The 17,697-nt window shown below is 45.4% G+C and overlaps 1 protein-coding gene across 4 annotated transcripts in view; it reads left to right on the forward strand.

Moving 5' to 3' along the window:
- The first annotated feature begins 12,446 nt into the window (after window positions 1-12,446).
- Window positions 12,447-17,697, forward strand: part of ZDHHC16 (zinc finger DHHC-type palmitoyltransferase 16) — a 24,891-nt gene continuing 19,640 nt past the window's right edge. For 2 of the 4 annotated variants that reach the window (XM_056529918.1, XM_056529921.1), the window contains exons 1-2: window positions 12,447-12,588; window positions 17,511-17,697. The exon at window positions 17,511-17,697 is cut by the window's right edge and continues 45 nt beyond it. In XM_056529918.1, coding sequence (XP_056385893.1) covers window positions 17,527-17,697 — 171 coding nt within the window. In that variant the 5' untranslated portion in view covers window positions 12,447-12,588; window positions 17,511-17,526. Of the gene's footprint in view, window positions 12,629-17,510 lie in introns of all 4 variants that reach the window. The other 2 variants (XM_056529920.1, XM_056529919.1) reach the window with 2 other exon arrangements.

Raw genomic sequence — 17,697 nt, forward strand, 5'->3', positions numbered from 1 at the left:
ACAGTCCTAGGAGACTCTTTCCTAGGACTGTATCCACCTTTTCCAGCCCACGGGAGCACCTGAAAGCTGAACTAATTAATGCAGGAAAAGTCATCAACTGCCGAGCCGAGAAGTTTGTGATGAATCGAATTTACTGTAAGTTCGCTCCTCTCTAGTTCTGACCACTGACAATCACAAAATGAATAGGGACAATGCCTTGGGAAGCCGTTTCTGCTACTAGTGAGTTTTTTTTTTTTTTTTCAGATAGCAGCAGGTTTACCCAGCTCCTTTCCCATGACTAAGGGCACATGCACACTAGAGTCCATGTGCAGGAACCAGCGGAATCGGCACCATTAAAAAAAAAAAAAAATCTTAATCCTTCGAGTACTTATTAGCTGTTGTATGCTCCAAAATAAGTTGTGTAGTCCTTCTTTTTTTTTTTCCCCCTCCGGAGTACCCTTTTAAACATCTTCAGGATGCAGGGCGTACCTGTACGCCCTGTGCCCGGTCCCAGTCTATAATACGGGGTCTGACCGCGCGTCATAGTGGGTCGGTCTCAGCGGCTAATGAAAGCCGGACCCCGGTTAGTAGCGCATGGCACCGAACTTTGAATGCCGTGTCAAAAATACACTCCCGGCAGCTCCAGGCTTGAGCAATTGACCGCCGATAACACTGATCATTGCCGTGTTAGAGATGAGCGAAGTTACAGTAATGCAACTAGAGGAGGCTATAACAATGCAGAAAAATAAGTGTGGAAGGAAAGTTAATAAAGATCCTGTAACCCCTTCACTAATTATAGTCCGAACTATAAAAATATATTGTTAATTATACCGCACGGTCAATGACGTACGCGCAAAAAAATTCCAGAATCCAAAATAGCGTAGTTTTGCTCACTTTTTATATCATGAAAAAAATTTATAAAAAGCGATCAAGTCCGATCAATACAAAAATGGTACCGATAAAAACTATGGCAGAAAAAATTAGCCCTCATACCGCCCCGTACGCAGAAAAATAGTGTTAGGGGTCAAAATGACAATTAGATTTTTTCCAGAAGTACGACAAAATCAAACCTATATAAGTAGGGTATCATTTTAATTGTATGGACCTACAGAATAAAGATAAGGTGTCATTTTTACTGAAAAAATTTACTGTGTAGAAACTTTTTTATTTATTTTTTTTTTTTTTGGAAGCCCCCAAAAGTTACAAAATGGCATACTTTCTTCAATTTTGGCGCACAATAAAAAAATGTTTTCCCGTTTCGCCATGGATTTTTTGGTAAAATAACTGTCACTGCAAAGTAGAATTGGTGGACCAAAACCGAAGCCATAATATGGATTTTTTAGGTGCAAAATTGAAAGGGTTATGATTTTTAAAAGGTAAGGAGGAAAAAACAAATGTACAAAAATGGAAAAACCCTTAAGGGGTTAAAGGAGTACTGTGGCCAAAATTAACTTATCCCCTATCCACAGAATAGGGGATAAGCAGATGATTGCAGGGGGGTCTGACCAACGGGGTACCATTCAGGAGATTGCGGGGGCCCCAGCAGCCGGACCCCCTGCAATCACCTACTTATCCCCTATCCTGTGGAGCCTCAGTTTTACTTTCGCGGTCAAGTATATAGTTCTTTTTGTGTATTTTGTATTTGCCATGGCGGCATACACAGTGTGTTTGGTTGTTGTGCTGGCTATTTTTGTTTTTGTATAATGTTTTTAATGGGATGCCCAGGTGCAATGATCAAACACCACACCCAGTCTCAGGAAGCAGCCAGAGTCTTCATGGGAATGTAGGCAGTATAGGCAGGGGTTTTAACTAGAGATGAGCGAACTTACGGTAAATTCGATTCGTCAGGAACTTCTCGGCTCGGCAGTTGATAGCTTATCCTGCGTAAATTAGTTCAGCTTTCAGGTGCTCCGGTGGGCTGGAAAAGGTGGATACAGTCCTAGGAAAGAGTCTCCTAGGAATGTATCCACCTTTTCCAGCCCACGGGAGCACCTGAAAGCTGAACTAATTTATGCAGTAAAAGTCATCAACTGCCGAGCCGAGAAGTTCGTGACGAATCGAATTTACTGTAAGTTCGCTCATCTCTAGTTTTAACTTTATATCTTCATGGAGTTCGGACAATGGTTTAGATCCCTTTTATAGAGGTAGAGAACAATATAATTTTGTAATTGAAAAGTAATTATAAATAAAATATATTCTAAGGCTCAAAAAAAACCTGATACCAATCCGTGAAGCGTTTAAAGTCTTTTTTTTTTTGCCGCTGTAGTCATTTGGGGCCGTTACCATGGGAACTGACTGACTTCCAGTGGGTGACGAGGCATTAAATATATTTCATTTGTGTTGTTTATTGAGGCACAGTATGACTTCTTACGTCTACGAATTAACGCAACATACTACTGCCTGTTCAGCCGCCCCCTCCTCGTGTCATACACTGAATGCAAAGAGCGACTGTCAGATGCAGGATGCCATGATGGGCTGAGGCATCATGGGATTATAGTGCAGAGCTGCACAAAAGTCACCATGTAGTTCAGCGTTCCCCAACCAGGGTGCCTCCAGCTGTTGAAAAACTACAACTCCCAGCATGCCCGGACAGCCTTTGGCTGTCCGGGCATGCTGGGAGTTGTGGTTTTGCAACAGCAGGAGGCACCCTGGTTGGGAAATACTGTAAGGTCCTGAATTGGGAACACACTAAGGAAAATCCACAAGTGGTTCCCCAGCACCTATTTACCGTATTAGAAAACTGTATTCAAATAAGACCCCAAGATATATAACTTATAGTATATAAATATAGTGTTATCACAAATTACACTGGCTTCAGAGTGTTTCTGCACGATACGCCCCTAACAGGAAGTTGTGTAGTCCTCTTATTGTCAGTGTGGTGTTGTCTCAACAGCTCCCCTGCTCCTCCCTCTCTCCCGAGATGACGATCGTCCTCTCCTGTCTCAGGAGGCGTGGCTGGATCTTGTCTCTGAGCACTGCCCCCCCCCCCCCTGTGTGATGTCATCACCTCTGACCAGCCCCTACAACCTACATCTCCCTGTCATATACATATATACGGTACCTTTTTAGGCTGTGTGAACTTTAATTAGCAATCCTGTCGACCGTACCATGTGCGTTTTTTTCCGTGTTTCAAACAGTGACAAAAATCGCTTTTTAAATGGTTTGCAATTTGGCAGTAAGATTGCTAAATTTTTACTGTGTTTTTGGAGAATCCATGTAAAAACGTGGCATTACAGTGACCGCCACTAATAAAATGTCACGCGTGAACGCAGATTGGTTAACAATACTATACACGTCTGCAGAATTTGATGTCATAATACCCATATAAGTCAATTAGTGTGTTTTCTTATGTGGTTTTAATAAAAAAAAAATACTGTATTTATCGGGGTATACCATGCACCGGCCTATAACATGCACCCTCATTTTACCAAGGATATTTGGGTAAAAAAGTTTTTTACCCAAATATCCATGAAAAAATGAGGGTGCATGTGTGAGTGTGTATACCCCAATATACCCCCAGGAAAGGCAGGGGGAGAGAGGCCGTCGCTGCCCGCTTCTCTCCCCCTGCCTTTCCTGGGGTCTAGAGCGCTGCTGTCGGCCCTTTTCACCCCCTGGTTATCGGCGCCGCTGCCCCGTTGCCTCCCCCCATCCCCGGTGGCATAATTACCTGAGTCCGGTCCGCGCTGCTCCAGGCCTCCTTCGTGCGTCCCCAGCGTCGTTGCTATGCACGGCGCGGCGCTCTGACGTCATGCGCCGTGCCGTTCAGCGCATAGCAATGACGCCGGGGACGCACGACGGAGGCCTGGAGCAGCGCGGACCGGACTCAGGTAATTATGCCACCGGGGATGGGGGGAGGCAGCGGCGCCGGCAATGGGTGCCGCTGCCCCTTCTCTCCCCCTGGCTGTCGGCGCCGCTTCTCTCTCCCTGGCTATCGGGGTGAAAAGGGCCGACAGCAGCGCTCTAGACCCCAGGAAAGGCAGGGGGAGAGAAGCGGGCAGCGACGGCCTCTCTCCCCCTGCCTTTCCTGGGGCGGTATCGGCGTATAACACGCACACAGACTTTAGGCTAAAAATTTTAGCCTAAAAAGTGCGTGTTATACGCCGATAAATACGGTAATAATAATAATAATTTATGTCATAATTGGTTTTGCTCTTGTAAATTTAATTTTTTACTTAAAACTTCCAAATCGATGGAAGGCGTTTTGTGCACAAAAGTCAATAGGGAATTCTGAAACGCCAAACCCCTTTTTTTTTTTTTTTTTTCTTTTCTTTTTGGCGTTTTTACTTTATTGGCAATTTCTATTTTATTTATTTTTGGGCTGTGTTTTCAAAGGTAAGGCGCTTTTTTTTTTTTTTTTAAGAGAATCTTTAGGTGAAAGTCTATGGGAGAAAAAAAATACCAACAAAAAAAATAAACGCAATGTAGGTTTAACATTGGCATTTTTTTCTGATGTTTTTTTCCCCCTCCCCAAATTCGACCTATAAAAATGTCACAAAGAACTGCCTGCCTACTTTGTACTTCTGTGATGGCTTTTAATCTTCAATAAAAGAATATATTTTGCATGACAATTGCGCTGGACACCCTCTGCTTCTCTGCTCTTCAGGTTGCGCTGCCTTGCACAGTCCGAGCGCGGCTGGGGCTTTGGGGGGTGAGCTGAAGTTGCCATCTATCGCTTTGTAGTGGGTTTTAGTCTTGGCGTTTTTTATACAGTTTTTTCAACTGCATTTTATCTTATGTTTTTCTTTCGTTGTGTCATGGATTTCTATTAAAGACATAATGGGGTGTGGGGGGGGGGGGGAACCCGCCAATTAGAGATGAGCGAACTTACAGTAAATTCAATTCGTCACAAACTGCTCGGCTCGGCAGTTGATGACTTATCCTGCATAAATGAGTTCAGCTTTCAGTTGCTCCCGTGGGCTGGAAAAGGTGGATACAGTCCTAGGAGACTCTTTCCTAGGACTGTATCCACCTTTTCCAGCCCACCGGAGCACCGGAAAGCTGAACTCATTTATGCAGGATAAGTCATCAACTGCCGAGCCGAGAAGTTCGTGACGAATCGAATTTACTGTAAGTTCGTTCATCTCTACCGCCAATGCTTACACCACATGGTGATTTTTATGGCGATTTTTATGCTAGTTTTTATTTTTATTTTTTTTTTTTGCTCCCATAGACTTCTATGGGAGAGAGACACCAAGATTTTATCCAAAGAAAACACCATAGTGTCAACATTCTGCGATTTTGTAGAACTTGCACACAAGATACAGCGCTCCCTCTGGGTAGGTGCTCAAGAAGGAATCCCAATCTTCTTACTCATATAAGATAAACTTGGCACTTATTTTATTTTTGTTTTTGATATTTCTAGTATTGGGGTAGGTTCAGACTTGCGTATTTGCAGCTGAAGGTCCTCTGTATGTTGCCTTTACATGTGCCTGCTTGGAACGACTACGCCGCTACGTGCAGACACCCTGAAGCGATGTGCACACATCACGGCCGCTCCCCCTGCTCAATAAGGTAGGCCGAGAGCTGCCGCGATGTGCAAGTATACTGCGCATGCACGCGGCGACTCGCACATCGCAGTGTGTCTGCTCGTAGTAGCGTATTGCCGCTCCGAGTAGGCACATGTAAAGGCTGCATAAAGAGGTCCTTCAGCGGCGGATCTGCAGCGAAATACACATGGAAATCTGCTCATCTGAACGTACCCTTATTGCTACTGAACCCAGAACCACAGAAAAAAAATCCAAAGATGAGTGCGATAACACCAAAGGAAAAATCGGGGGGGGATCCGCTAAAAAAAAAATTACATTTTCGGAGTGCACAATGAGGGGTCAGTATTTTTGTGGCGCTTTTTTCTGGTCGAAAATAAGTTGTGTGGAATCGTTGTGCATGCATGTGTTGGTTTACGCCTAAACATGTCCTGGCATGCTGGGAGTTGTTGTTTTGCAACAGCTGGAGGCACACTGTTTGGAAAGCACTGATCTAGTAAGAACACTACCTGCAGGAATATGGTATAATGAATACTATATGGCAGTGGTCTCCAAACTGTGGACTTGGCTGTGCGGGCATGCTGGGAGTTGTAGTTTTGAAACAGCTGGAGGCACACTGGTTGGGAATCACAATGGGGGAGATTTATCAAAACCTGTGCAGAGTAAAAGTTGCCCAGTTGCCCATAGCAACCAATCAGATCGCTTCTTTCATTTTTGAAAAGGCCTCTGTAAAATGAAAGAAGCGATCTGATTGGTTGCTATGGGCAACCAAGCAACTTTTCCTCTGGACAGGTTTTGATAAATCTCCCCCTATGTCTATGTAAATGAGGCCTAATGGACAGTGTGGTTGTTTTTTCATCATATTTATCGCCTATAGAAACAATTATTATTAATACTGCAACACAGCCAGTCACACATCTACACTCTGCGCATGTGTCCTAGAAAAAAAAGCATCAGTGCCGTCATTATGCGCATGCGTCCTACCAGTGATGTAAAGATTTCCTTGCTCCGTTGAAAACTAAGAGCGCATGCACAGCACTCAGCTGACAGCTTAGGGCTAACGTAGGCAACGTTAGGAGCGTAGCCCTACGCATGCGCTGTTGTCCGTACAGCGCAGAGCGCATGCGCAGCTTTGCTCTGCTGCACAGATAGCGTAGTAGAGATGAACGAAGTTACAGTGATTTGATCTGTCACGAATCTCACGGATCGGTGGTTGCTGACTTTATCTTGCATAAATTAGTTCAGCTTTCAGGTGCTCCGGTGGGCTGGAAAGGGGGATACAGTCCTAGGAGAGAGTCTCCAGCCCCCCGTAGCACCTGAAAGCTGAACTGAAAGTCCTCAACTGGACTCTCACTGCGCAGAGCTTCCCCGAAATGCTAATTTCCCTCCCCCCATCTCCTGGTATCAGGGAGCACATTTCCCCCAGGTGAACTAGCATCTCCACCTTCCTCTGCTTGGCCTTGCAAGTCACACAGCTTGTCCCTTGCATCACCATCCTCCCTTCCTTTTAAAGCTTCAACCCTGGCATGCTGCTGACGCGTTACGACTGCCACCATTGGTATGCCTCCCTGGGGTTTACCTTCCTCCCCCTCAGTTCTTGACATAACAATACAGGCATCATACACAGGGCTATCACTCCTTCCCTCCTCCTCCTTAGGCTCACAGGATTGGGACATATCACTCACTGCTGGTCCCTCATCTTTAAATGTCACCAGGGGCACACCAACCCCTCCCCTTAGCCCATCTGCACTAGGTTTTGGCATTGGCAATGCATTGTCACCACATTTTACAATACACCCCATTTCACTTTTGGAAAACTTTACTGGTTCAGTCACAGGTAAACAATTATCAATCCCCTGCACTCCCTCCCAGTTTCCACATTTTGCAGTGTCTCCCAAAGTCTCGCACAGTACCTCAGAATGAACAGGGCTCTCTCCTAGCCCATCCGGTGTGCAGGTAGTGTACTCTGGAGCATAATGACAGAGCATCCGACCCAAATCATTCCCCAGCAGAACATTAACAGGGATGTCCTCAGAGACCCCCACCTCCCGCAAACCTTGGCCTGTACCCCAATCCAGGTACACACTGGCCATGGGCACAGCAGGCCGCACACCTCCAATTCCTTTTAAAGCCATGGTTCTTCCAGGGATGATGTCCTCTGTATCCACCACTTCAGGCCGCACCAAGTTAAGGAGGCTCCAGAATCTCGCAAACCCACTGTCACCCGGTCACCCACAGTTACACTCTGCAGGTTATCCGCTGGTGGAGAATTCTTTTTGTTGGGGCAAGTGGCACTCAGGTGCCCAATATTGTTGCATCTGTAACATTGGCAGGTGTCTCCCTGACCCAATGTGGCTCCTGTTGCTTTTGGGAATGATGGCAAGAATTTCCCGGCTGACCTGGTGGTGCTTTGTGGTTGTGTGGCTCCCCTCCAGGTACTCGCTCCAGCTTGTGCAGATCCACGCTTTGCTGCTGGCGCCCGGTTGTTGGCAAAGTCATCTCCTAGTTCTGCTGCTTCCATGGCTGTCTTGGGCTTGCGATCCAAAATCCACTCTCTGGCTTCAAAGCTCTGTGTTTGGAGAAGCTGATCCAGGACCATCAAGTCCTCCAGGGCCTCATAGGTAGTGACTTGTAGGCCCCCAGTCCATTCCCTGAATGCAGTCCTTAGCTGACCTGCATGTTCAGTGCAGCTTTCTGTGGCGCTTTGTTGCAAAGTCCTAAATCTTTTCCGATAAGCCTCTGGAGTCAGATTAAAACTTTTTAGCAGGGCCGATTTTATTGCCTCATAGTCCTGGTCACTTTCAGAGGGAAGCGAAGCAAACACATCCAGAGCTTTCCCTTGCAGCCGTGGGGTTAGATATCGTCCCCACTGTTCTTTAGGTAGATGGAACTGCTGGCAAACCTTTTCAAATCCCCTCAGGAACACATCCAGATCACCATCTTTCTCCAACAGGGGGAAATGTTCCAAGCGGGATTTGTGGTCTCCTTGATCCTGCACATCACTCCGTGCCGATGAAGCATCCCCTCTCAGCCTCAGAACCTCCAATTCATGCCTCCGCTGGGCCTCTCTCTCTGCGGCTCGTGCCTGGGCCTCTCTCTCTCTGCCGCTTGTGCCTCTCTCTCTGCAGTTTGGTACTGGAGAAGCAGTTGGAGTTTCATATTGGCATCCACATTCCCAAGGTGTTGTAAGGCAGTCCGCATATAAGAGTCAAAGGCCTCACGTGGACTACTGTCCTGATGGGGAGTTCCCCAGGAGTATCCCCAGGAGATATCAGTCCTTGGATGGCAGTTCCAGCTGCAGGACTTTGCCTCATGTCACTCAGCTCTTCTGCACGGGCATCATACTCCACAAGATCAGCAATAAGTTGGCCCTTGTTCTTTCCTGCAGTAGGGATCTCCTTTTCTTGGCACATTAGCTCCAGTGCAGGCTTGGACTGCTTGCGATAGGCCTCCATATTTCCGAGATGAGACCGAGGAGGTAAAACAGGAGATGGGGAGGACAGAACTGTCTTGCACTCTTTTTGTATGTCTTTTAAACCAGCACTGAGCTCTGTCTTTGGAATTTACACACAAGAAGATGTATGCAATTTCTTTTTAGTGCTAAGATTTCCCTACAGGTAAAATCCAGCAAGCACTAAAAATCTAAACATATGTCCCGACGCTGCCACCAGTTGTCACGATCACACCCTTTCGGTCCAGCCAAGACGCTAGAGAGTGTGTGATGGTGCAAGGGTTAAAGCCGCCAGACCTCTGGGTATCCACTACTAGTCCCAGCAAGTCACCAAATTAACCCTTAGATAAACGTGTTTCCACCAGAGCTGCCTTCAGAAAGGTGAGCTCATATATTTAGAGATCAAAGACCAGAGCTGATTAATTAAACATTTAAACTGATAAAAGGTATCACAGTGCTATATATATATAAATAAACAAATGACATACAGTTACAAAAATATGAAAGAGTTTAGCAAGGCAAGTTCAGAAAACGAAAGATGAAGTTCTTACAGCATGATGATATAGCAGCTCTTGTCAGCTTTGGGCACAGCCTTTAACACCCTGAGTCTAGCATTGTTAAATATTATATATCTGCATTTTTGGAGGGAGGGAGACTCCATTCCCCCCATTGTGATTTTCTTCTCTTCTCATTTCAGATACGCGAATGCGGAGGACTACGTTGGATACGGTGGACTACAATGATGACCTGCATTTTTTTTTTCTTTTAATAAAATGGTTAACGAGGGCTGTGGGGGAGTGTTTTTCCTAATAAAAATGTTTTAACTTGTGGGTATTTTTTTTATTACTTAGTAGTGGAAGCCGTCTTATAGACTGAGTCCATTACTAAGCCGGGACTTAGCGTTAGCCTCAAAAACAACTAGCGCTAACCTCCAATTATTACCCCAATACCCACTGCCACATGGGTACCGGGAAGAGACGAAACCAACAGGCCCAGAGCACCAAATATGCCACTTTTGGGCCTAGGCGGTAACAGACTGGCGTTATTTAGGCTAGAGAGGGACGCTAACAATAGTCCTCACCCACTCTGGTAACATTAGGCTGTGTCTGTTTGGTTGGTATTTGGCGGAAAACACACACTTTTTTCTTTTTATAAAATCTAAATAAAAAAAAAAAAAGGTGTGTGATTCCGTCTTTTCATTTCCAGCCAGATACTTACCAAACAGAAACAGCTTATATAACGGCAGCCTGATACCGCCTAGGCCCAAGAGCGCGCGTATTTGGCCCTCTGGGCCTGTTGGGATGGGCTCTTCCCGGTACTCCTGTGGCGAAGGGTACCAGGGTAATAATTGGGGGTTAGCGCTAGCTGTTTTTGGGGCTAACACTAAGCTCCGGCTTAGTAATGGACTCTGTCTATCAGACGGCTTCCACTACTAAGCCTGTAAAGTAATATAAAAAAACACACACACACGTTAAAACATTTTTATTAGGAAAAACACTCCCCCACAGCCCTGGTTAACCATTTTATAAAAAAAAAAAATGCAGGTCATCGTTGTAGTCCACCGAATCCGACGTAGTCCTCTGCATTCACATATCTGAAACGAGAAGAAAAACACAAAAAAATGGGTAAGTACATTTTTGGAGGTTCTTCCCCCTAGAGAGCCTAACTTACCACCCCTGTCCCACCCGTCATCTTCCTGTGTTTCTCCACGTCTAGTGACGGAGCAAGAACGGAGGTGGGTAAGTTGCCTTCTGATCACCATATACCCCTAATGAACTAACTAGCGCAGCTCAGGGCACATTCACCTCTGCTACATTAACGTACAAGGATGTACTTGCCTCTGCTACGTTAACGTAGCAGAGCACAATGGCTTCTGCTACTTTAATGTAGCAGAGTGCAATTGCCTCTGCTACTTTTGTAAAACTACAACTTCCATCCTGCCTTTGGCTGTCTGGGAATGCTGGGAGTTGTAGCCCCTTCACTGTATGATGAAGCTAAGCTACACCCTACGCTACACTCTTTAAACTACGCTTTATCTGTCTGTAAAACTAAGTTAGCTACACTACACCTGTGTTGTGCTAACACTACGCTACGCTAGCTACACTACACCTGTGTAATACTACACTAACACTATGCTACGCTAACTACACTACACCTGTGTAAAACTACGCTAACACTATGCTACGCTAACTACACTACACCTGTGTAAAACTACGCTAACACTATGCTACGCTAACTACACTACACCTGTGTAAAACTACGCTAACTACACTACACCTGTGTAAAACTACGCTAACTACACTAAACCAGTGTAAAACTACGCTAACACTATGCTACGCTAACTACACTACACCTGTGTAAAACTACGCTAACTACACTAAACCAGTGTAAAACTACGCTAACACTATGCTACGCTAACTACACTACACCTGTGTAAAACTACGCTAACTACACTAAACCAGTGTAAAACTACGCTAACACTATGCTACGCTAACTACACTACACCTGTGTAAAACTACGCTAACTACACTAAACCAGTGTAAAACTACGCTAACACTATGCTACGCTAACTACACCACACCTGTGTAAAACTACGCTAACTACACTACACCTGTGTAAAACTACGCTAACTACACTAAACCAGTGTAAAACTACGCTAACACTATGCTACGCTAACTACACTACACCTGTGTAAAACTACGCTAACACTATGCTACGCTAACTACACTACACCTGTGTAAAACTATGCTAATACTATGCTACACTAACGACACTACGCCTATGTAATACTACACTACCACTATGCTACACTAACCGCTAAAACTGCGCTAACACTATGCGATCTTAACTGCACTAACACTACACTACGCTAAGACTGCGCTAACACTACGCTACGCTAAGACTGCGCTAACACTACGCTAACACTACGCTACGCTAAGACTGCGCTAACACTACGCTAAGCTAATTACGCTAAAACTGTGCTAACACTACGCTAACTACTCTATACCTGTGTAAAACTATAGCTGCCTGGGCATGCTGGGAGTTATGGTGCCTTCACTGTAAAACATGCAAAACTACAACTTCCAGCATGCCTGGGCATGCTGGGAGTTGTAGTCTCTTTACTTTAAAACCTATAGCCTACCTCCTTTCACTATAAAACCTAAGCTACGCTAACTACGTTACAATCTAAGCTAGCTACGTTAAACCTACGCTGGTTTCCCTCTCTCCCTGGCTTCTACACAACGCTACCTCCTCTAACTACGTGCGCACGCAGTTTTCTACGAACTACTCTGAACAACTGCGCGCGCGATAATTTACGCTAGCCTCCCTACGCTAACTGCGTAGGCGAGGAAAGCTGCGCATGCGCTCTTAGTTCACTACGAATGGTAGAAAACTGCTTGCGCGGTACGGACAACTGCGCATGCGCCTGGCTACGCTCCTAACGCTGCCTACGTCAGCGCTACGCTGTCAGCGTAGTGTTGCGCATGCGCTCTAGGTTTTCTACGGCTCGAGGTAAACTTTACATCACCGGTTTGTGTTGCGCATGCTCCGTGAGGCATGGCTCCGGTGGCTGATGTAGGCTGAAGTGTAGTGACATCCGGTTATTGCAGGTCACCGGGATGAAGGATGTGAGGTGGAAGGAGTTGTGCCCCCCTGAGTGATACAGCTGGGCAGGTAAGCTGCGGAGACCACGTGGTGGGATATAGGTAGGTAGGTTATTGTGTGTGGTGCTGCCCTTTAACAATACAGTGTATGGGGTTTGTATTTATGTGCTTTACTATTACTACATCTATAGCAGGGTTTCCCATCTTGCCTGAAAACTACATTTCCCATCATGTCCTGACAGCACTCGATGCATGATGGGAGATGTAGTTTTGCATTGGTTAACTCCAATGTATAGCATGTGCATGGTGTGTCTGCAATGTGAATACGACCTTACATTGAAGCGGTGGAAAATTCATATCGCCAATGCAGTGGTCTCCAAACTGTGGACCTCCAGCTGTTGCAAAACTACAAATCCCAGCATGCCCGGACAACCAACGGCTGTCCGGGCATGCTGGGAGTTGTAGTTTTGCACCAGATGGAGGCGCGCTGGACAGACATACTGATATTTCAACGTTTAACCCCTTAATGACCATAGGACGTCTCACGTCGGCTTGGGGCAGAAGTACTGGTCTCTTGTGCCAAGTATTATGGCATGTTGTAGTTTTGCAACAGCTGAAGGCACCCTGACCTAGCGGGGGCGCTGTTTGCACTTTTGCATGATTTAAAGATTCGCACCTTGTTTACGTAAGTATTTTGTTATAGCCGCTGTACTGGCTCGGTGCTAGAGCGCCGCCGTGAGTTGTGTATTTTAGCTGAGCTCTATTGTTACAACTAGAGATGTGCGAACTTACAGTAAATTCGATTCGTCACGAACTTCTCGGCTCGGCAGTTGATGACTTTTCCTGCATAATTAATTACTTTTCCTGCATAAATTAGTTCAGCTTTCCGGTGCTCCCGTGGGCTGGAAAAGGTGGATACAGTCCTAGGAGACTCTTTCCTAGGACTGTATCCATCTTTTCCAGCCCATCGGAGCACCGGAAGGCTGAACTCATTTATGCAGGATAAGTCATCAACTGCCGAGCCGAGAAGTTCGTGACGAATCGAATTTACTGTTAATTCGCTCATCTCTAGTTACAACACCTGGTTAGGCCGGGTTCACACCACGTTTTTGCAATACAGTTCCTGTATCAGGTTTTTTGATTTAAAACAAAAAAAAAAAAAAAAAAAAAACGGATTCCTCAAAACCTGACTAAACTGTATCACAACGTGTACAATTTTTTATCTGTATACGGAAAAACTGTGCAAAGTCAAAAACCGTACGGTGATTTTTTTTTAGGGCCGATACCGATATTATGTGAACTTTGAGGCCGATAACTTATACTGATATTCCAGTATAAGTTATCGACTATTTACCTCCCCCCCCCAACCCGGCCGCAGAAGCCGCTGCAGATCAATGATTTAAAGTGGGCGCTTTAAATCAATGAACTGCAGCACCTTTTGCGGGGTCAGAGACCACCGCCGCCGCCACCCGCTTCTCTCCCTCTGCCTGTCCAGGGGTCCTCCCTAGTCCGACCACCACCGCTGCCCCATTGCCTCCCCCATCCCCAGTTTTATAATTACCTGTTCCCAGGGTCCGCGCTACTTCTGGCTCCGGCGGCGTCCTGCGCTGTCACTGTGCGCACTGAAGGTGACGTCGCGTTGAGGACGTCACTCGTCATTGCGCAGCGCACATCAATAGTGCAGGACGCCGCAGGAGCCAGAAGTAGCGTGGACCCCAGGAACAGGTAATTATAAAATCGGGGATGGGGTAGGCAGCGGGGGGCGGGGCATTATCGGCAAGGTAATTGCCGATACCGATAATGTCAAAAATCGGGGATATCGGCTGATAATATCGACCAAACCGATAATCGGTCGATCCCTAAAAATAAATAAATAAAAAATTGATTTTGTTGCAGATTTATTCCCCTTTATAGGGTGCATTTTTTTCAGCTGCAGTAAAGAAGCAGCTTAAAATCCGCAGCTAAATCCGCCCGTGTGAACGCGCCCTTAGGCCATGTTCACGTTGCAGTCTCTCATTGATTTCAATAGGATTCTGCTGCACTGTGCACACTGCAGAATTTCTGCTGCGGAAATGCTGATTCCGGCATCCACAGAAAAAAAAAATTAGAAATGTCTGTTCTTTATTGTGGATTTTTTTGTGGAATTGCATCCTTCCGGGTGGACATTCTGCCGTGGAAATTTACACCCTTGGGCCTTCCACACTAAGAAGTTATTCTCAAAGATACTACAAGCAGAAGTCGACATGCAAGCTCCGAGAATTGGCGCTTGTTTCGCGTAGATTGTAACCATGGACTTAAAGGGGTACTCCGGTGAAAACCTTTTTTCTTTTAAATCAACTGGTGGCAGAAAGTTAAACATATTTGTAAATTACTTCTATTAAAAAATCTTAATCCTTCCAGTACTTATTAGCTGCTGAATGCTACAGAGGAAATTCCTTTCTTTTTGGAACACTGATGACATCACGAGCACAGTGCTCTCTGCTGACATCTCTGTCCATTTTAGCAACCGTGCATAGCAGATGTATACTAAGGGCAGCATGGTGGCTCAGAGGTTAGCACTGCTGCCTTACAGTGCAGGGGACTTGGGTTCAAATCCCACTAAGGACAACAATAAATAAAGCGTTATTATTATTATTATAATAACGTCAGCAGAGAGAACTGTGCTTGTGATGTCATCAGAGAGCATTCCAAAAAGAAAAGAATCTCCTCTGTAGGAACTTATTAGCAGCTAATAAGTACAGGAAGGATTAAGATTTTTTAATAGAAGTAATTTACAAATATGTTTACGTTTCTGCCACCAGTTGATTTAAAAGAAAAAAGGTTTTCACCGGAGTACCCCTTTAAGAGTCCACTGAAAGAATGAAAATGTTTGTTTGGGCGCAATCCGGATTGTGGAATTTCAGCATTATACACATTGGAAAGATGTTGCCAGCAGAATCCGCTCAGAATTTCTGTAGTGTGAACAGGCCCTTCCCTTGTGCTGGATTTTGCAGTATCGCGGCACAAATCCTCACTAAATGTGAATACATACCTTTAGCCCGGATCGTCAGCCCGGCGGCGCAGTAATGTGAGTTCATGATTTGCGCTGAGCAAGAAGGTTATTGCAGAATGTAGACCAGTGTATTTCCAACCAGGGTGCCTCCAGCTGTTGCAAAACTACAACTCCCAGCATGGCCGGACAGCCGAAGGCTGTCCGGTTATGCTGGGAGTTGTAGTTTTGCAACAGATGGAGGCATCCTGGTTGGGAAACACCAATGTAGACAAACAAATGCCATCCAGCCAGCTTCCTCATTCTTAAATAATATTCATGAATAGAGATGAGCGAACTTACAGTAAATTCGATTCGTCACAAACTTCTCGGCTCGGCAGTTGATGTCTTTTCCTGCATAAATTAGTTCAGCTTTCCGGTGCTCCGGTGGGCTGGAAAAGGTGGATACAGTCCTAGGAGACTCTTTCCTAGGACTGCATCCACCTTTTCCAGCCCATCGGAGCACCGGAAAGCTGAACTAATTTATGCAGGAAAAGTCAGCAACCGCCGAGCCGAGAAGTTCGTGACGAATCGAATTTACTGTAAGTTCGCTCATCTCTAGTCATGAATGTAGAGCGTAAGGAGATCGGTCACTGGAAAATGCTCCTCGGCAGCAGAGCTTGCATTTTTCTATAGGTTAACAGGTCTATAAACTTATGACTGGTCAGTGTTTTAAATTCAATAAAGTTGTTATACAAAGTGTAGGGTAGACTTAAATGGGCACTGTCATTAAAACTATTTTTTGCTATTGCACTCCTTATGGTAGATAAAAAAAATCTTTCTAATTTATTATGTTTAAAAAAAATAAATGAAGTTTTCAATGTTTTTGTGTTTAGAAAAAAAAAAGCAGCCACTAGGTGTCTCCCTACTTTTCCGGAGCACATTCTCTTGCACAGACTTTGGACTCCTGCTGACCTGGCAGAAGTCCAAAATCAGGAAATGCAGGCTGGAATGCTGTGGGGAGTGTGTGCAGCCTTAGCCAATCAGAGCTCATCTCACACACTGAACTGCTCTGGGCTGTGTGTAGCAGAGTGAGGGAGGAAGTTCTCCCCTGTATGACTTCAGATGATGTCACGCCTGCTGGGGAACACCCCTTCCCAGTCTGTGAATCTGACTGAGACTGAGCAGATAATACAGAGCAATATCAAGGTTGAAAACTAACAAATAATAAAAATAAAGGCAGGGGGTGGTTTATCATGATGGGGGCAGTGAACTGGGAGGATTATAAAATTTAACAAGATCATGAGGGGTATTCTTTAATAATGTAACATAGTTCATAAGGTTGAAAAAAAAGACCAGAGTCCATTGAGTTCAACCTATAACCCTAATGAGTCCCTGCTGAGTTGATCCAGAGGAAGGCAAGAAAAAAAAAAACTCATCCTAGAGGTAAAAATTCCTTCCCGACTCCAAATATGGCACCAGAATAAATCCCTGGATCAACGTTCTGTCCCTATAGATCTAGAATCCATAACCTGTAATGTTCTTACTCTCCAAAAATGCATCCAGACCCCTTTTCAAATTATTTTAGAGTTCACCATGACCACCTCCTCCGGGAGAGAATTCCACAGTCTCACTGCTCTTACAGTAAAGAACCCCATCTGTGCTGGTGTAGAAACCTTCTTTCCTCTAGATGTAGAGGATGCCCCCTTGTGACGCTGTCATCTTGTAGGTCAGTAACCTGATGTCTTGATAAAAGCAACCACTGATGCCTATGGAGCCAGCGTACGCCAGAAGTACACTTATGGTGTATACCAGTGCTTATGGGTGTGTGGGCCGGGAGATTTTAGGGTGCCTGTGGCAAACATGACTCAAGTACTGGAGTCAGACATGAGTCATGGGTCCGGTGTAGACATCCCTACATGGCCTCACATTAAACACAGAATTTGCGCCGTCAGCAGTCGCCTTCTAAAAACAGTTTTACGAGGCCAAATCTCAGTATTAATATGGTGTTCTTCTCTCTCCAGGTGATGCACAGCGGGAATGAGAAACGTCCGGCGCCTCTTCTTGAGGTGCCTTCGCCTGGGACACAGAAGGAAGTTCACGTATCTGAACTCACTGACGGACTACCTGCGGTACGGCCGGCTCTGCCTTAAGTCTCTCACCTATAACTCCTTCACCAACAGCGATGTTGTCATCGAGTCCATGTTCGAG

This window comes from Hyla sarda, chromosome 7 (genome assembly GCF_029499605.1).
Source record: "Hyla sarda isolate aHylSar1 chromosome 7, aHylSar1.hap1, whole genome shotgun sequence".
In the NCBI taxonomy this organism is placed as follows: domain Eukaryota; kingdom Metazoa; phylum Chordata; class Amphibia; order Anura; family Hylidae; genus Hyla; species Hyla sarda.